Consider the following 19855-nt stretch of genomic DNA (forward strand, 5'->3'; position numbering starts at 1 on the left):
AGAATAGACATCCATTATCTGTTCTAGGTTGTGTCCCTCTCTTCTTGTCCCTTTTCTTCTTGTTTTCCTCTCTATGTTTTGTACTCAGCTGACTTTTCATGCTGTCTCTAAAGGAATGAAAGATTTTTTCCAAGCACTAAGCTCACTTAGCTGATTGCTCCTTCCTGTGTTTCCAAAAAGGCCAAAGTAAATAACCCAGTCCTTCTTTTCACTGTAGACAAGCCATGATCTGCTTATCTGTTCTCCATTTTTCATTTGGATGAAATAATAGCTGCATGAATCATGACAGCAGACAAGATAGAGGAGAGCAGGAGGCGGGGTTACCAATCTACTCGCTCTGGAGAGCAGAGTTCGCTGCTTTTAGATGTTGTCTCCAAAGTCTCCAGTAGCAGAAAAAAGTCTCTAGATTTGGCGCTAGGAGCTTTTTAGAAATCAAAGTGCTAGAGGGGTCTGAAAAGTGGCTAAATATAGCGACTAAAGCGCTAAGTTGGCAACACTGCTCTTTGCATGGTTTGTTTTCAAATGGTTTGCTGCTGTCTGTTTGGACCTTTCTGAACATGTGCAGCAAATGGACTGATCCAATATGGTGGACACTGAAGGGGGGGGGCTGAGACACACTTAATATTATAAACATTCTGATGGCATTTTAGCCAAAGGATTTTTATCAAAAACATAATTAATGTGCAGAAATAAGGAATAGTTGTATTAACCGTACATGGAAACAGAGTTTTATGGGGCCCCCAGGAACTGCCTAGTATTGGCTAATGGTAAATCCCCCCCCTCCGTCTATATCAATGGATGAGCCGTAGAAGATCAATAACCAGACAGCAGGTAGAATGTGCTTCAACAACAGCATTTTTATTCACAAATTAAAGGCATTTTAAAAAGAATAATTGAATCAACAAAACAGAATCTCACAAAAATAGGAATGTTCCAAAATATAAGTTAAAAATGATCCGTGACACATGAAGAAGAGAACTGTCGGAATCAGGTTGTTTTACATCGGAGTCAGTTTGACTTCTTTCTGGTCATCCATGTTTTCATATGGGACGCCTGAAGACACACACAGCAGAGATCAGTGTTATTTTCACTCTTCTTTTAAAACAGCTTTTTTTTTTTTTTTATAAACATTTTCCGTCTCATGTGAGCCTAATTTACTCCTTTCTCACTACAAAAAAAAAAAAATATGGGACCAATAATCCGGATCCTGTGATTTTTAGAACTGCATTTTATAAAATTTTTATTGCAAAATCGTTAATTGTTCCGCCCCATTTGACGTTAGCAACAAAGAGCGCACCTTTGGATAAGTGAGGAGAAATAAAAAAAAAAAAAAAAATCCAAATGATAAAATATTGAAGAAAATTTTGAAAATAAAATGTGAAAAATATAAAAAAAAATTCAGAAAAAATAAATTACAAAATAATAAACGACAAAAAAATCTAAAAATGGATTTGGAAATAAATTTGAAAAAACAAATTCTGGATTTAAATTTTTCATCCACAAGTCTTTTTTTTTTTTGGCCTGCAACAATAAGGAGACGAAATTCACTCCATAAATTTCTTTTTAAAGCTCCAGTTTGTTAAAATAAGTTTAATAATTTTGCTTTTTTAGTATTGTGGTAATTTTTCTTACCAGTTGATGTCAAGCTGACACTTCCGTCATCAGAAAACGCTTTCCTGTGGAGAGAGAAGAGACTTAGAGTCAGACTTTGTTTATGGAGTGCAAAAGAAGTCCAATCTTACAGCTGAGACAGTAAAGGAAAAAAAATTGTTCTCCAAGCATCATAAGTTCAATGTTGCTTAGGCCTTGATGCTCAATTCCGATTTTTTGTGAAATCCGATTTTTTTTGTGTTGCCGTTCACATTTCCAAATATATGCGATTGCGGTGATCTCCTGTGGGAACTGCTTTCCTACAGCTTAAGTGTCCCGCAGGCGCAGTAGAGGACGCAATGACATCACAAGCCAACGTGTTCTGGGTTTACGCAAGTAAACATGGATGCTAGCGCTGGACTTCACCTTGCGATCTTTCCCAACCTTAAAAACTCAAATCTTTTCAAGATGGTTAAATATAAAGACTGCTTTCCGCATAATCGTCCGCCATGGTTGTTGTTTTCTTCCTGCTTCTGCGTAGCTAGACGCAGAATAGCGACCTACGTCGGCTACTAATGGCGTTCAGGTCGGATGAATGCGACCTGGCCGTTCAGACGCACATCACATTTGAAAAAAAAATCGGATTCAGGATCACAAATCCAAGTGGCCCGGGTCGCACTGGAAAAAGTCAGATCTGTTTCGTTCAGACTGTCATGAAAAGATCGTATCCAGGTCGCATATGGGAAAAAAAGAAAATCAGATTTGCGTCACTTCAGGCTTTGGTGTGAAACTATGGATATAAACTCCAAGTCTGCGGGGACTCACTTGTTTTTTCGTTTGCAAACACACACAACGGCGATGACGACGACGATGGCCATGACAGCCAATGGGACCAAGACTGCGATCAGGATTATCCACTTGGTGGCTGGAAAAAAAAAACATAAATGCATGTCAGTGAAGAAATGTCCTGCGGTCGCAGTGCAGGAAAACAGCTAACCGCTAAGGGTTTCATTCATTCATTGGATCAGAATAAAGCTCTTACCCAATCCTCCACCAGGGGCGGGCTCAATAATCTCCACTTCACAGAACTTTCCTTCAAAGCCTTCTGGACACGTGCACGAGTATGTAGCGTTACTGCTTTCCGTACACGTTCCTCCATTCATGCAGGGAGAACTGAGACAGGGACTCGCTGCGGGACAAAAACACAGCTAAGCTTCAGAGGCTAGCTAAGATCTTCATCGCGGCAGACATGACACCATTTTACACCATTTAACATCTTCCTGACAACGTCAAGCTAAGCTAGCTCCAGGAAAATAGCTCAGCATAAAGAATGAACAAACAAATGGTGGTTCTTCCATTAATTATTCATTGTGAATTAATTTCTGACAGTTTTGTTTATGTTGTATATATCTAGACTGATTTAAATACCTGGTTTTGTTCAGGACATATTTTTTACAGCGGCGGAAAGGAAAAAAAAATGATGCTAACGTGCAAACGTGTAAAGTCGGCCGTACACTGTACAATTTTTTCAATGGTTGCACGCAGCCACAGCTCATTCTGTACGATGAAACCACAGAGTTTAAAAGCTCCCAGCTCACGATGTTTGTTCTCACGCTGTAGGTGGGACTCAGCTCCGCAGTGAGATGGCGCTACTCAGACTCGTCTATCGGGAAACGAGTAGAAAAGGAACATGAAGCTCACAAGAGTGAAATGCGCTGCCTTGGAAATTTGGGTAATTTTATGCTGAAAGCCCTAAAAAGAAAAGGAGACGACGTATTTGGACAAGGACATGGTTGAGCTAACGTGGCTACTACGGTCTGTCATTGAACCCCCCGCCATGTTTCTGTGTTTCCCTCTGAGAGGAAGAAGAAGAATCCTTGTTTGCCCACTGAGCAATTTGCCCACGACCACCTAACGACGTCCGACTGAATTTCAAACATGTGTGATTTTCTTCCGACCTTATGATTCCTGATGGGGAGGTGGTCGTTAGAGGCTGATCGCCCCTCGTTACCCCCTGTCCGCTACACCACGTACTAGGGGTGTAAATAATAATCGTTTTGTATCGATGCATCGATTGAACAGCCGACAATCCGATGCATCGACACGTCCGCAAGAGAATCGATTCATTTTTTTTTTCCTCCGGTCTATTTTTATCCATTTGCTCCTGGGCGTAATTCTCCCTCCCGTGCTGCGGTGGCGCTAAACCTATTTTGCCCTCCTACCTCGCTTCCTGGTTATACTCTTACAGCAGTGTGTTGCAGTGAGCTTGATGCAGACATTTTAGATTTATGCTCAGTATTGAAGCGTGGTCTGTGCTACACGCTGTGGGTCTAGATACGGCCGAGGCGGAGAGGAAGTGGGGGCGAGTTTAGTCCGACGACGGAGGGACATGAGGGCCAAAAAGAGCGGAGATCCAGGTGGAAAAAGGGTCCCAGCGTTCTCGCGCACCTCGCTCTTCTAGCGGGTCAAACTTCACGAGTTGTTTTCCGCAATTTCGGTCATAAAAACAAAACAAGCCGGCCTCCTGTCTGCGGCGCTGTCTACGGTCAGCTACAATCTGGGAGAGGTGCAGCGGAGCGTCTGTGGAGGGGGCGGGGCCATCTATAGCCGAGGTATTGCTTTGCAGTCATTGCACTGATTTTCTGCAGTATTTTTGGATGCAACTTTTCTACTTCTGTTATTTGCTGTTGTTCTAAAAAAAATGCATAATGATATTACAGCTTTCATTGATTTATTTCAAACTTGAAACTTTGTTTAGCCTGTAAGGTGTAAAAAAAATAAAAAATCGAATTGTATCTTGTGTATTCTTAAAAAACGAAAATAATCGAATCGTTGGGTCAGGAAATCGATACTGAATCGAATCTCCATGATGGGTGTGATTTACGCCCCTACCGCGCACCATCAGGCTGAAAGTCGGCCTGATCGGAAAATTCTCGCACGACTGGAGAATCGGCCCGAGAATGCTTAAAAATCGTACAGTGTACCACCGGCTTAATGTGGGCTTCCCCTGCGAACAGTTGCAGTTAAATGAAGTGTTGTCGCAGCTTTCGGTCGGTCGTTTTATCTCGTCTCCTCCTGCGATACGTACATTTGAAGCAGTCCCTTCTGAGGTCATAGATGACGCAGACTTGATCCTTCTGGCAGCTCTTGGGTTGGCACACCGTACCGGTTTTCGTGCATTCGCAGGACTGGGAGCAGTCTTCGGTGACAAACTTCTCGTTGAGCTGGATGATGGAGAGAAGGACGAGGAAATGCGTTTTTTTCCACAGAGGCACAAAGACGGATAGACCAGGTTGGGCGCGGTCAGCGAGGAGCACTCACAGGGTAGTATCTGTTGAGGAAGGTGCAGCCGCACTCTGGATACGGCACGCAGGTTCCCTCGCTCAGGACGAAACCGGCGGCACACTGGCAGCCTTCCACGCATGAAGTGATGTCGCACTCAGAGGGGGCTGCCAAGTCGGCGCAGGACGGCGGGCATGCGGTCATGCAGGAGGAGTAGGTGCTGTTGGCTCCACAAAGTAGGACTACAAGACAAACACAGAGAGTCAGGTGTGTTTACCTTCCCTGGCCGTGTGGGAGGGTTTGTGCACCGTACCGCAGTCCAGCTGCTTCCTCCAGGCTCCCAGTTTAACCCCGGCCTCCTGACACGCCGAGGCGTACGCGTCGTAGCTGCCGCAGCGCAGCTCCTCGCTGCCGTCCTCCGCGCACAGGTCAAACACGCAATCACTACAGGACAAACGACACAAGCTCAAGAGAAAACCTCTCAATGGTTTCTCACACAACGCCGGAGGGAATCACTCACTCCTGGTAGGTCTGAGGCGGCAGTATGTCATGGCAGGCGGCGAACGGCCCCTTAGGGTCGGACAGCGCTCCACACTTTGTTACGCTGTTGTAGTCATTGAGCTCAGATTTGGAGCAGTCGGACGTCTCAAATCCTGTTTCTGGATCTTCCTCCACCTCTCGCCTGGAGACAAACAGGAAGTAGACGCATCTGAGTGAATATGACCGAAACAAGGCGGCCGCTGGACGCTCAGTGCGAAATGTTCGCACTGCTTTGAGTAGAGAGAGTGATCTAGACCAGAGGTTCCCAAATTTACAAGGTTTTGACGCCCAGAACAGTGTCAGACCGGTCTACTGGCTGGAAAATAAAGATTTGGAAAAGAAATTAACCAAGTAAACAGCATTAACAAGCAATGTATTTGGTTTTTTAAGTTTTAATATCTTTAAATGTAAATTCTCTTCATCATATTTTGTATTTCAGTTGAGACACTGTAGCTAAATAGGAAACATTTGTGGTTAAAATCGTAGGAAAATAAGGCTCAGTTCATATATTTATACACAAACTCCCAATATAAACACACTCTCTCTTGGAACTATCCCACCCCCACATAAAGAACTTTCTCACACACAAACATTTGGTTTTTCCCAAGAAAAAAAACACTTGAATTCATCAAGGACATAAATTTTAGCCAGATAAACAGTCAGAACAGGTCTGCCGTTCACTGATTGAAGTAGGCTGATTGAACTCATTCTTATCTCTCATGATCCTCCCTTCATCCTGGTCTAGAGACGAAAGGCATCTGCTTTCTGTCATCCCCAATCTTAACTCCCTACAGAACTTAAAGTCATAGGGAATTTATATTTAAATGTTAATTCATTCCGGCTTAAACATGTATATAAATGTTCTCTTTATCAGACCATATTGTCCCAAAAGTTAGGAAAATGTATTTTTAAGAAAGATCCTGTCTTCAAATCCGTGTTTTTTTTTTTGTTATCTTCTGCAGGCCAGTTAGTTCTACGTCAGCCTGAACACCTAAATTCGGCCAATCATATATCAACGGTCATCTGTCAATCAAATGTTTTCGGTCATAGCATTGTGATTCATATGTCGCAGCTAATATACGCAACGGTTGAAATCAGAATCCTTTCCTTTCCCACTGAGTTGCGTCCCAGTGTTCACGGGGATGGACGTCTGTGTCTTCAGCAGGCGTAGAGCTAACAGAACTGGCAGCGTTGCGAGGCAAGGGCTCAAACATGTACGGCTGGAAGCCTTCTACACCAAACCAAGCTTCTGCCGCCCTGGCGTCCTCTTCCACAACATCTTCGTCCCCGCTTTCCTCCTCTAAATAAAAAATGGATGACGGAGGAGACTCATCCACGACCTCCGACACTAAACTCTCCTCGAACCTGCTAGCACTAAGTTGCTAACTGGTTAGCAACTTAGTGCTAGTAGTTTCCCAATGGAATTTCCCATTGGGAACCTGCTAGCACTAAGATGCTAACTGGTTAGCAAGATGCTTCCCACAAACCGGCTACAACCAAACTTGCTTGTGAACCTTCTGCCACAACAATCCCGCCCCCTTGATAATCGACCAATCACATTCACTTTATTCACTCGTGTAAAGTCGGGCACCACTGGGAGAATTCGGAAAAGCAACGGTTGGAACAGCCGCTTCCCTGCGACTTTAAATTCATTAAAGTGATTGAAGGTGAAAAAAAGGCTGGAAATTCTCCATTCATTTCTATGGGGGCTAAAATCATCTTAATAAAAAAAAATATATATAAATATTTTAAAAAAGCATGTAAATCCCCAGAACTAGCCGGTCATAATGTGACCAAAGTCCGTTTTCTTCTTGCGAACCTTCAGCCACAACCATCCCGCCCCCTTGATAATCGACCAATCACATTCACTTTATTCACTCCTGTAAAGTCGGGCACACAGATTTTAAGACAGGATTTTTTAAAAATATAAATTTTCCCAATTTTGGGACAATATGGTCTGATAAAGAGAACATTTATATAGATGTTTAAGCCAGAATGATTTGAGATTTAAATATTTTCCTACGTCTTTAATGTGTGGGACTTGTTTAGATGAGAAAAGAAAAACAAAACCAATCACTGACGTAGACTAGCTTCCGTCGTACCTGTGGACGTGAACAGTAGCGTGAACATCAGAGGTCCTCAGTCCAGCCGGGCGGTCGTCGGTTTTCCAGCTCTCTCCGAAGTCGTTCAGGTTCTTCACCACTGTCCCATCGGGCTTCATGTACTCGTTCTTGGAGATGCCGTCGTAGTTCCCGCACAGTCCCCTGACAGAGTTCCTATAGGTGCTGGGGAGTATAATATCTGGAGGAACCAAGAGGAAAACGGAAGCCGTGAAGCAGAAGACGTTTAGAAACCAGCTGGAAGGAGGCCTCGGTTTGGAGATACTTTACCTCCACGGTTTTTGCCGTCGAAGCGGACGGTAAGGCCAAAGTCTGTGGAGAGCTGGACCTGCTTGGAGTTCATGGTGATGGTTAAACCGCCGACGGGACTAAGAGGAGGCGTGAGGCGCTCTCCGTTCACCTGAAGGGGAATTCAAATCAAAGATAATCTGTTTTCTGTACATTAAAACACCCCAAATATTGCTGCAGTTAGTTCCAACACTGACCAGGACTACTTTCTTCTGCTGGAAACGAACGTTGACGCCATAGACGTCCACATACATCTCGTCCAGGAATGACACTTTCTTGTTGTTGCCTCGCCTGAGGTTCTTCCCCCTCACCAACAGGGGGGTCTGGGAGCCCTGCAGATTGTGGCCCTGCGTCAGGACGTAGGTGTACGGACCCTGGAAGTGATGGGCGAAGCCGTCGAACGTTCTGTGGTGAGGGTCTCCGGAGATGGTGCACCTGTCGAACTCTGGGAACCGTGCAAAGGTTGGCGGTTAGACAGGGCTTTGATCTGTGCGATGCGTTCGAGTGTCGTGGGACTCACTGGCAGGTTGGCAGTAGCGGTCTCCGTACTTGTCCAGGGAACACACCGAGTTGGAGTTGCAGCTGTGGTCCTTGCAGATGATGCTTCCACCGCGGTTACACGTGCAGGACTTCTCACAATTATCCGTCAGCCACGTGTCTTCCACCTGCACACCAGGAAACACGGATTCAATCACAACAACATCTCGCACATCCAGGCGACCGCAACACAGAACGATCAATCTTTTATCTCTTACTTTCTCAACGATAAATTAATATTCAAACAAAGCAGTTTAAGCTCATAAAATAATCTCTTCTGTTCTTTTTAGCAACAAAGAAATGGCCGAGTTTGTTCTTTAGTAAAAGTCTCAGAATGTTTGTTAAACTATTTAAAATGTTAATAACTAAAAGCAAAATTATAACTATTAAAGGGGAAAATAATGCGTGAAACTTTAAATGACAAGAAAGTGCCGCCATTTTTAGAATCCAGACCACAAATGAATCAGTTATTTGGTAAAATATTTACATTTGTTTTGTTCTTTTATTTCAGAATTTAAGACAAATCAAAGTTTAAATTAATTCTCTAATTTCAAGCATCTTTTTTTTTAACTGCTGTTTGTAGAAATGTTTTAAAAATATTCCTTTTTTTTTTTCTTTATCCACACCCCATGCTCAGGGGCATTCATGTTAAAACGAAAGAAATATAACTACAAAAATAAAAGCTTTACTGGTCAAAAACATTTTTTTATTTTTTTTGATTCAAATCTGTATGAATTTTGTATGTTTTTAAAACAGGCTTAATGGCTCCAAGTTAGCTCCATATTATTGCTACATATTTTCCTTTGGAGCCAAACACAAACTTATTTATTTTTATTTTATTTTTTTAGATTAAAATCTTAATTTAGTTTCAAAAGTCTTTTTTTTTTCCAGTAAAAAAAAACAAACTGTTTTTCATACAGCCTTTTGGCTCCAAGTTAGCTCCATATTAATGCTAAATATTGTCCTTAGGAGCCAAACACAAACTTAATTTTCTTTTATTATTTTTAGATTCAAATCTGTATTTTAATTTCCAAATTTTTTTTTCAGTTTTAAAAAAACAAAGAAAAAAAAGCCTTTTGGCTCCAGGTTAGCTCCATATTATTGCTACATATTTTCCTTTGGAGCCAAACATAAACTTTTATTTTTTTATTTTTTTTTTTTTTAGATGAAAATCTTAATTTAATTTCAAAAAGTTTTTTTTTTTCAGTAAAAAAAACAAACTGTTTTTAATACAGCCTTTTGGCTCAAAGTTAGCTCCATATTAATGCTAAATATTTTCCTTGGGAGCCAAACACAAACTTAATTTTCTTTTATTATTTTTAGATTCAAATCTGTATTTTAATTTCAAAAGTTTTTTTTTTTTTTCAGTTTTAAAAAAACTAAAGAAAAAAAGCCTTTTGGCTCCAACTTAGCTCCATATTATTGCTACATATTTCCTTTGGAGCCAAACACAAAGATTTTTTTTTTTATAGGTTAAAATCTTTATTCTAGTTTCCAAAGTATTTTTTCAGCTAAAAAAAACAATTTTAGCTGTTTTAGTTAGCAATTATCCTTTAGAGCCAAACACATATTATTTTGGATCTGATGGTAGGGGCTTGCTTTGTATTCCATATAGGATTATGTAGAATTTGTCATGTGAATAATTAGGAAGCTCTAAAGTAAACAGATGAACAAATTTAGTTTCCTGGTTCTTTCTAGAGGTTAAAATTGAGTTAAGCTGCCAAATGTGTTGAAATAACATCATTATCCTTTATTTTAAACTTCCTCCAGCTGAACAGCGGGCAGCTCGCTCGCTCGCCGTCTGACTCACATCGTGGTATTCTCCGTCTGAGTCCAGGCAGCCGCACTTATCTAGAGGAACACACTGGCTATCGCTGAGGACGAACCCAGCGTCGCACTGGCAGCCCTCCACACAGGTGGTGGGTGGGAGGTGGCAGGTGATGGGGAACAGGTCGGAGCAGGTGGGCGGGCAGGGCGGCGTGCAGTCAGAGTAGTGGCTGTTGGTCGGGCAGGGCAGCGCTGCGAAGAAGAGCGAGGAAGAGTTTAAAACGGGAAGCTTTAAGCTGAGCTATCGGTGTGGGAGAGACTTACGGCAGAAGGTGGCGTTCCTCCAGCTGATGGTGACCCCGGCGCTCTGACAGGCCTGGGCGTAGGCCTCCACGTTATCGCACAGCGTGGACTGCATGCCGTCATACTCGCACATGTCGTAGACGCAGTTACCAGTGAAGGCCTCTGGGGGCACCAGGGCGTGGCAGGGCTTGAAGCGGTCCGACTGGAGGATCCCTGTGCACTGGGCCTCGTACAGCGTCTCCTCCGCCTCGGTGCAGTTAGGGTGGACGTCGGGACGCGTGTCTGGCTGACAGCTGCAGAGAGGAACAGGCTTTTTGTTAGACACTAGCTCCGCCTCCGGAAGATGTTCGTCTTCGAGTTTCGCTACTCACCCGGGGTCGCTGTCTCCCTCAGACTTCCAGCTGTTTCCCAGCTCAATCACATCCTTTGCTGGTTTCTTATTGGGCATCAGGTAATCATCAGACTTATTGTGGTTGAAGTTTCCGCACATGCCGCACACCTGTTGAAACCAAAGAAGCGTTATATGCGCAAATAAAACGGAAAACCATCAGATTCCAAAAAAGGTTAAAAAACAATCCTCTGAACTTTTTTTCTAAGTTTGAAGACCTTTCTCTTCCATCCAGGAAGCTTTTTCAATTCAAAATGTCAGAAATAGCGTTTAGTTCCAGGTTTTATACAGTAACCCAACAAAGCCTGGTTTTTTAAACTTTTCTGGAATGATGATGATGATGATTGACTGAGACTCTCCACCAGAGACACCATCAGATGTCTACCTACCTTATCGTAGTATTCTCCAGGAATAGTGATTTCCAGGTGATGGACTCCATCAAACTTCACCTGCAGACCAAAGTTTGTGTCTAGAAGAGTGAAGGTCCCACTTGTTATCACTTTGGCTCCAGCTGCTTCAATGGTGAGCGGGGTTTTCACGCGCCGCCCATTCAACTAAAACGGCACAGTAAAAAAAAAAAACAGCATTAGACGATTGTGTCTTTTTTTCCCGGCTTTAAAACGTCTGAATGAATCTGAGAGTTTACCAGAACTCTGCGGCTCTTCTGAAGTTCAACCACCATGTCGTGAGGCAGGAAGACGGTAGCGGAGCGGACGTAGGAGGCCTCTGGCTGACCGCGCTCCTCATTCTTTGCCACCACTCTGAAAGGAGTCACCATGTTGGCATCACAAACCTGCAGGGTTCAGACACAACACAATCAAAATTAACGTAGAGTTCTAATATAAGAATCACATCAGAACAGAAATAGATCGGAACACTTTCAGCTAATAAAGTAGAGCAAATAGTTCATGAATCAGTGCTGAAGCTCAACATCCACCTCATTCTGTGAAATTCTCGCCTAATTTTCGTTCCTAAATGGAAAAGCTAATAACCGAGGAACTGTGAGCCCAAATTACTTTATTTGAAAGCTAACACCCTATAGTTCACTCACCTTATATACAATTGGGTGAGTAGAACACAGACCAAGCTGCATCAGTTCAAACATGACTCACAGTTGGGTGTTTTTATTCTTGAAAATGAACAGGCAGGTCTAATTTTATTAGATTTGTTCTACATCCTGTCAACCACAAATGCAGAAAGTTTAAACAGTTCCAGAGCTGTAGGGCTTTGAACTTTTGGCGTCACCAACGTCTCCAAATCTCTCCAAAATGTGCCAAATGCTTTTGCTTTGCTTCACTTATTGACCCATAGAATAACACTGAAGCATTTTGACGGCCACAAAACATTTATGAAGCAAATATTTCCCACTATTTTTCAGAATCAGTGTATATAACTAAACGTAATATTTATAAACCTAAAATAACATAAAAGTCGTGAAACTGCTGCTTTCCAAGCCTTTTCTGAGCTGTATTTTTTTTATTTTTCAACCTTAGGAATTAAAATAAAACAAAATCAGCGTCCAAATTAAAAAATAGGACCGCTGCGCCCTGATCCAGCCGCAGCTGTCTGTGTCTCTCTAACGCGAACCTGTAACGCCGTTCCCCTTTAAATCCCCTCGGCGTATGAAGGCTTGTTTAAAACCTTATTTCATTGGCTATAAAGCCCAACAGCCCACATGGTCTCAACCAATAACAGCAGGACTCTATGAGGCGTAATAGCGCGCGTCACTGGCTAACAGGAAGTGAGATTTCAGCGCCTGTATCAAACACAAAATGCATCATAAAAATATGCAGATACTTGTGTCTTGTAGATAAGAAGACGACGTAAAGAACTATACCAAACATCGCAGGCTAACAACTGAGGAAATAAGTATTAAAAGTAAATATTAGCAAGATGCTAAGCATTAGCTATGACCAGCTAAACCTTTCTGATGTCCAAAACCGGACGTTATGGACAATTTTCTCATCATGGAATATTTTTATTACTAATATCCTGGATTATTTTTTAATCTGTGGACCTTTATGGACAAATGGAGTATAAACAATTGAAGATTGGATTTATAAAACGGCTTCTGGACGCCTTCAGAGGGACGTAGCTGTGGCTGCTTTGTTTGTTTACATTTTGACATGCTGCTATATCTGTGTTAACTGTGCTTTGGTGTTCGATGTGTCCATAAAATGATCTTAGTCGTTGAATTGTGGAGAATCTAAACTTTCTAACGATGTCTAACACTTCTATAGTGGTAAACATTTTACTGGTGGAATTTTATGCATTTACCCCACTTAGCATCCACCTGGTCGCCGGCGACCCGGTGGATTTAAAGAGGTTTTAAAGATTGATATAACACACATAAAGCCCTGCGTAAAAAAGAGCTCTGATCTCTGCTTTTAAAAGTGAAGTGAGGATTTTCACATTTTAAGGAAAAGTCTGGTCTTATTCCGAATTCAAACTTCTTAAAGTACTTTAAATATATTAAAGCTATGGCAAGCTATTTGTCATTTCATTCTGCACAATATTTATGAAAAATTTGAACTTTATTTTAAGGATGTTTTAGATGGAATTGCAGAATATAGAAAATAACCTTTTGACCATATCTTCTTCTGTAATCTTTTGCTACTGTTGGGCTTGTTTTATATCCACAAATGTTAAATTATTATGACTAAACCCTCATGTATCTGTTTTTTTAAAGGAGGCAATACTTCATTTTTCTACATTATCCTCTTCCAATAAGAAAAAGGCGGTTATACCTTTATGCTCTAAATTCAAAATATTTATGTAATTCCTTTATATGCTTCTATGTGTAGCTTTACTTAATCGCTATTAGTATTTTTACGTTTGTTCAGTTATTTTTTTATTTATTATTACTATTTTTGTTCAAACTGGCGATTATTCTTTGGAAAGTGTCTCTAATAAAGTTAGTTAACCTCCTTACCTCCACCAGCGTGTATGTGCAGGTTCCCATGAACGTGAGCATCTCGCCATCAAAGGTGTAATAGTGCGGGTCTCCAGCAACGTGACACACACCTTTACCTGGGGAGCGTTAAGAAGGGATTTCAGTGAGACCGACCCTCTGGGATACTAGGACTGTTGCTTGTAGTACGGCTCTGTGTGTTACCTGTGGAGTGGCAGCCCAGGACGCCTTCCAGCACCTTGCACTCCTGTGCAGGACTGCACTGCCACGGCTCACAGGTGATGTTTGCGTTCCCGTTGCATTTACAGCGCTCCGAACAGTCGGTCTCTGTGAACCAAGCGTCTCCCACCTGGACAGAAACATGTTAAACTCCCTTATATGGGGCGAAGGCCACAACGTTTGTTTGAAAAAATACTTTTTGAAGCTGAAAAATTTTGAAAAGAAACAAAAACATCAAATAAACAGGAAACTGGTTTGGAAGGATTTTCTTTTATTAAACCGGTCAGATAAACATAGAAGATACATTTCTGGTTCCCACGGTTCCAACAGCAATCAGGCATCTTTGCTGCCAACTTTCATCTAAGCCCCGCCTCCACACAGAGGGGGGAAAGACTGACTTAAAAATTAGAACAAAAGTTTTAAACATTTTTAAATCTTATAAGCTCCCTTTTTAAACGTTTTTTTTTCTTCCTTTGTTTCTTTATTTCCAGTTTCAAATATATTTATTGCTATGGAAGAAGGTTAGTGCCACTAGAAAAAATTATAATTTAATCTTAGAATTCTGAAAATAGAACAAAAAAAATGTGGTAATTTTTTCTTTTTTTTTCAGTGGCCCTAATGCTCTTCCGAATTTTTCCTATTCATTTCTTTTTTGTCTATTTGAAATTTTTTTTAAAACTTTTTTTCTCAGTAAAAAAAAAAAAAAGTGTAATATTTATGGTCCAACTTGCAGTCAAACGTTTGGACACCTACCGGTCTGTACTCTCCGTCTGCGTCTGTACATCCACACTCGTTGAAAGGAACACATTTGTCTCCGCTCAGGACCAGACCCTCGTTGCAGACACAGCCCTCCACGCAGGGGAGGCTGCAGGAGCCGCCGGGCCCGGCGGGGTCCTGACAGCTGGGCTGAGCGCAGGCAGGGGCGCAGGGCTCGTAGTGACTGCCTGATGGGCACTTCAGGGCTGCAGGAGAAAAAGGTTAAACCAGGGAGCTTATTTTTACCCTGAAGCTCATCAATTCACCTTTAAAGCTCAGAGATCGTGAACAGATAGAGGGAATGAGATGAGCGAGGCAGACTTACGGCAGAAGGTGTTGTCTCTCCATGCGATGGGGACTCCTGCAGCAGCACAGAGGTCGGCGTAGCTCTCGATGGCCTGGCACAGAGCCACGGTCTCGCCTCCGGTGGCGCACATGTCGTACACGCAGTTGTCAAAGTAGGGTTCAGGCGGCACGACCGAGAGGCATGGCTTAAAGATTCCTGAAGCCAGAAACAGAACGAAGGGGATTCATGAGAAGCAGGATCGACTTTAAGAAGATCGGCCTAAACTGTCAGATCTTATTATCAGAGCTGGGTAGTAACTTTATCTGAGTAACTAGCTTCATCTGGTCTGTTCCTGTTTGGCTGTGACTCCATCCTGGAGAGAAACATCAGCTGTGCTGCTGCCATCAACACCTTTGTTTCTAGATGTTGGAGCTTGGCCTGTTTTCCAGTGTAGTCCTGTTTCTCTGACTGTGACTAACTGGATGTGCTCTCTTCATCCTCTGACATGGGAGCTGGCTCGGAGCTCGTCTGCCTGGCTGTGTGTTTCCTGGACGGGGCCGCCTGTGGAGCTGGTTGACAGTTGCCTTTTGTATCTATGCTTCTTTTTCTATGTCTGCTTCTGTCTCCTTGAACCCCAGTGGGCCTCAGCAGATGGCCGCTCACACTGAGCCTGGTTCTGCAGGAGGTTTCTTCCTGTTGAAAGGAAGTTTTTCCTCTCCACTGTCGCTACAAGCATGCTTAGACTCTTTTGGTCCAAAGTAACTTCGGTTCAGTTGAAAAACCTCCCAGCCGGTGATGGACTCGATGGAATGAGTATTTTTACTCTCAAAATAATATATTTAGATAAAATGCACTTGAAATAAAACAATGCAATTGTGTTTTATTATTTTGAATGTAAATTGTCTTGTTCCATTGTCAAAATGTCTCGTTTACCTCCTCAATTCAAGATCAAATGCACTTATTTGAAGAATAAATGACTTATTAAGATTTTGTTTTGCTTTTTTCACTGTGCCTATATGGATAGAAATCTTTTTTCCTTTTTGAGAAATTAAACTTTTAATTGCCTGAATTTGGGTCCAACTTCAAGCTCCCCAAATCACAACACTTTCTGATTCTGACCTTTTATGGAACCCTGACCCGTTCTGATGTCTGAAAAGTTCATTGGTTTGTGAGGATGGATCTATTTGAACCAACCTTCTGGATTAATGATCATTCCACAGCTGGTGGGCTTCTGGGCCTCTTCCTCCACGTCTTCGTCACATTCCTCCTCCTCTCCACCATTTGTGCAGCTAAAGAATAAAAAAACAGGGATCATGTTTCTAAAGGTGCATCATGAGTTTTCTAGCTGCATGAGATCTATCTCCGCCTGATGTCTAAAATCCTGGGCAGCCACGATATTTAGCTTAAATTGGAGCTGTCAGCAGGTCTCGTCCTATTGGCTGATTTCATCAGGTTGGGCAGAAAAAGGATTTCCTGTTGAGCAGGAGATGGAAAGGAGGGGTAGGAGTATACGTTATGATGTCATCACTCACTCTGGCCGTGGGTCGGCCACCTGCCAGCTGTCGCCGAGGTCGTTGGTGTTAGAAGCTGCTGTGTTGTCCGGTTTCAAGTTGTCATCTTTGGGGTCCTCGTTGAAATTTCCTGTCAGGAACAGAAAATGTTTTTTTTTAAGTAAAAAATAAGCTTTAAGGGATATTTAGTTTGTTTTTGGAAAACAAAACAAAAAACTAACTAAAAAGTTACATTTATTTTTACTTAAAGCCAAAATGTGTGCACTTTACCCCCATCTAGTGGGCAAGAAGTGCGCTGTAGTGCTTCACCCTTAAAGGAATAGTACACCCAAATGATTAGCCTTCATTTTCTACTCACCCCCATGCTGAACAACACTCTGGAGTACTTTTTTGATATCTCAAATGCATCTGGAGATCTGGGAGGCTTCTTGCTTTCTGCTGACATTCAAATAATGGAGGTCTATGGTGCCTGAGACAGAAAGGTCCATAAAAGTCCACAAAAAACGTGTCAATATTCCTCCATACTGCTCGTCCAATGTATTCCAAGCGTCCTGAGTGGGTAGCATCCAGAATTTACTCGAAACTAAGTCATTTAGAATGTTTTTAGAGCATAAACAGTAGTGTATAGGATTTCCTGAAAGCGCGCGCCGGCGCGTTCATGACGCTACGGAAGGCCGGCAGACCAAGCCAGATGAAAGTGGGCATTCAGCGTCTGCTCTGCCAATAATGCAAGCGTAGAAGAAGAAATGTGCTGTTTACCTGTGCAAAGAAAGAAACAACGAAAGAAAAATGTCTGAGGACTTCAGTGTTGAGGAAGAGCATGAGTTCTTTGCCGAGCTGAATGCGCTGGTTTGGTCTGCTGGCTTCCGTAGCGTCGGGAGCGCGCATGTGCGCGCTTTCAGGAAATCCTATACACTACTGTTTATGCTCTAAAAACATTCTAAATGACTTCGTTTCGAGTAAATTCTGGATGCTACCCACTCAGGACACTTGGAATACATTGGACGAGCAGTATGGAGGAATATTGACACGTTTTTTGTGGACTTTTATGGACCTTTCTGTCTCGGTCACCATAGACCTCCATTATTTGAATGTCAGCAGACAGCAAGAAGCCTCCCAGATCTCCAGATGCATTTGAGATATCAAAAAAGTACTCCAGAGTGTTGTTCAGCATGGGGGTGAGTATAAAATGAAGGCTAATCATGTTTTGGGTGTACTATTCCTTTAAGAACATAATCTACTACAGTAGCCTCGGAGGGTCATAAATGTGATAATATCAGCATCCTGTTCAAGTTAAAGTCTCCCTTCAGTGTGTGACGCACAGAGCGCTACACAGTTCTGTGTCTTTTATGTTCATGCCAATAAGTCACTGCTAATAGCTAACAACTAGTGCTAATAGATAGCAGTCACTTCTTTTTTTTTTTTTTATTTTGCAATATAGCTCTGGGAATACATGTCCCAGAGAGAGCAGCCACTGCTAATACCTAGAATCTACTACTTATAGCTAGTAGCCACTCCTAATAGCTGCTGCTAATAGTAGCTACTTTAAAAAGCTAACATTTACTGTAGGCTAGTATGACTTCTCTAGAGCGTAGCGGAGCGTATGCTAACAAACAAACTAGCCTCTCTGCTGGATGTACAGATTAGTAGCTGGACGACACTGTCCTGTTTCTAACATAACATAATGGACACCGAAATTTCCCTAAAAAAAGTAGTGATCATCCGTGGTCACTAGACAAGCAGATATATATAGGAAGGCTTTGCGCGGAGAGCTCTCCTCGCAAAGGACTTGTTATCGTGTTGACTAGCAAAAATGGCGCAGGCACCGCGCAGGGAAACGGATTTACGTGACCAACGGGGAGCAAAAAGAAGTGATCATCTGTATGAACAGTCAGTTAACTGAGTTCACTATAGAGTTCACCATATAGTTATTTTTTTATTTTGTATCTTTTACGTCAGTAAAGAATGTGAGTATTTGTGACACCTCGGAGTGCTAGCGTGTTTCTTACCACACATGCCACAGAGTAGGCCGTTGTAAGAAGTCGGTACGGTGACATCTGCATGGTGGTTACCATCGAAGCGCACCCTCAGGCCAAAAGATGTTTCCAGAACTACAAATTTCCCACTCAGGTAGACATCCACCCCGCTGGTGGGGGTGACTGGTGTTACAGCCGCCTTCCCGTTGACCTGAAGAGAAACGTCAGATTTGTCTGCCATCATTGAATCACTGCACCGACGTCTGTGAGAGTCTTTTGAGGAGTACGCACCTGGACTTTACGGCCCTTGTTGAGGATCACAGTCACGTTGAACACGTTGACCACCACAGCTCTGACGTAGGAAACCTTCTTGTTGCTTCCTCTGTGCTCGTTCTGGGTGTCCACGGTGAAGTACGGCAAGCCAGATGAGATGTTGCAGGGTTTGGTTAGCGTGTAGGAGCATGCTCCCATGTAGTTGTGGGTGCGCTTATCGAAGGTGGTGTAGTGAGGATCTCCAGACACCGAACAGATTCCATTTCCTGAGAATCAGACGCTGTGATTTAGTCAAAACTCAACTCAGACATTTTCTCACGAGGTCATATTGTACTAACAATACAGAGCAAGAGCCGGCAAACAAGACTGCATCTCTTACTGGCCGAGAGGAGTTTAACTTGGATGGTAGGGATAGCTATGCTAGCTATGCTAACTATGCTAGCTATGCTATCTATGTAGTTATCCGCTTTAGGTTAACATAACAAGTTGTGGTTTCAAAGGTTTTTCTTCTACGCATTAAAGGTATGGTAAATATTTGCTAGCAATAGCTATGATAGCTATGGTAGTTATGCAGTTATCAGCTTTAGGTTAAGAAAACAAGCAGGGGTCTCAAAGGTTTTTCTTCTACACGTTAGAGGTATGGTAAATATTTGCTAGCATTAGCTATGATAGCTATGGTAGCTATGCAGTTATTAGCTTTAGGTTAAGAAAACAAGCAGGGGTCTCAAAGGTTTTTCTTCTACACATTAGAGGTATGGTAAATATTTGCTAGCATTTGCAATAGCAAAAGGTTAAAATTAGCATTAGTGGTTCTGGTAACCGACTGGAACACAATACAGAAGTAGAGCAGGTGACTGCATCTCTTACTGGCCAAGAGGAGTTTAACTTGAATGGTAACAATAGCTATGCTAGCTCTGCTACCTATGCTAGCTAAGTAGTTATCCTCTTTAGGTCAACAAAAAAAGTTGTGGTTTCAAAAGTTTTTCTTCTACGTGTTATAGGTAAGGTAAGTATTTGCTAGTATTAGTGTTAGCAAAGGGTTAGAATTAGCATTAGCGATCCAGGTAACAGGCTGGGAAAGAGTCCAGATGTGCAGCAGGTAACTGCC

General features: G+C 42.4%; 1 protein-coding gene across 6 annotated transcripts in view; it reads right to left on the bottom strand.

Moving 5' to 3' along the window:
• Positions 1–832: 832 nt before the first annotated feature.
• zanl (zonadhesin, like) overlaps positions 833–19855 on the bottom strand; it is a 54522-nt gene continuing 35499 nt past the window's right edge. For all 6 annotated transcript variants that reach the window (XM_038303173.1, XM_038303178.1, XM_038303175.1 and 3 more), the window contains 25 exons: positions 18766–19013; positions 18508–18685; positions 16520–16628; positions 16182–16276; positions 15027–15203; positions 14699–14907; positions 13931–14075; positions 13748–13845; positions 11462–11608; positions 11205–11369; positions 10799–10926; positions 10449–10720; positions 10168–10376; positions 8341–8485; positions 8018–8265; positions 7803–7932; positions 7515–7713; positions 5393–5554; positions 5186–5316; positions 4912–5114; positions 4679–4814; positions 2633–2779; positions 2416–2515; positions 1633–1676; positions 833–1053 (listed from right to left, as the gene is read on the bottom strand). In XM_038303173.1, the coding sequence (XP_038159101.1) occupies positions 998–1053; positions 1633–1676; positions 2416–2515; positions 2633–2779; positions 4679–4814; positions 4912–5114; positions 5186–5316; positions 5393–5554; positions 7515–7713; positions 7803–7932; positions 8018–8265; positions 8341–8485; positions 10168–10376; positions 10449–10720; positions 10799–10926; positions 11205–11369; positions 11462–11608; positions 13748–13845; positions 13931–14075; positions 14699–14907; positions 15027–15203; positions 16182–16276; positions 16520–16628; positions 18508–18685; positions 18766–19013 (3881 nt within the window). In that variant the 3' untranslated portion in view covers positions 833–997. The remainder of the gene's footprint in view (positions 1054–1632; positions 1677–2415; positions 2516–2632; positions 2780–4678; positions 4815–4911; positions 5115–5185; positions 5317–5392; positions 5555–7514; positions 7714–7802; positions 7933–8017; positions 8266–8340; positions 8486–10167; positions 10377–10448; positions 10721–10798; positions 10927–11204; positions 11370–11461; positions 11609–13747; positions 13846–13930; positions 14076–14698; positions 14908–15026; positions 15204–16181; positions 16277–16519; positions 16629–18507; positions 18686–18765; positions 19014–19855) is intronic.

The sequence above is a fragment of the Cyprinodon tularosa genome, unplaced genomic scaffold (assembly GCF_016077235.1).
Source record: "Cyprinodon tularosa strain WSP-4 unplaced genomic scaffold, ASM1607723v1 ctg507, whole genome shotgun sequence".
Lineage (NCBI taxonomy): Eukaryota > Metazoa > Chordata > Actinopteri > Cyprinodontiformes > Cyprinodontidae > Cyprinodon > Cyprinodon tularosa.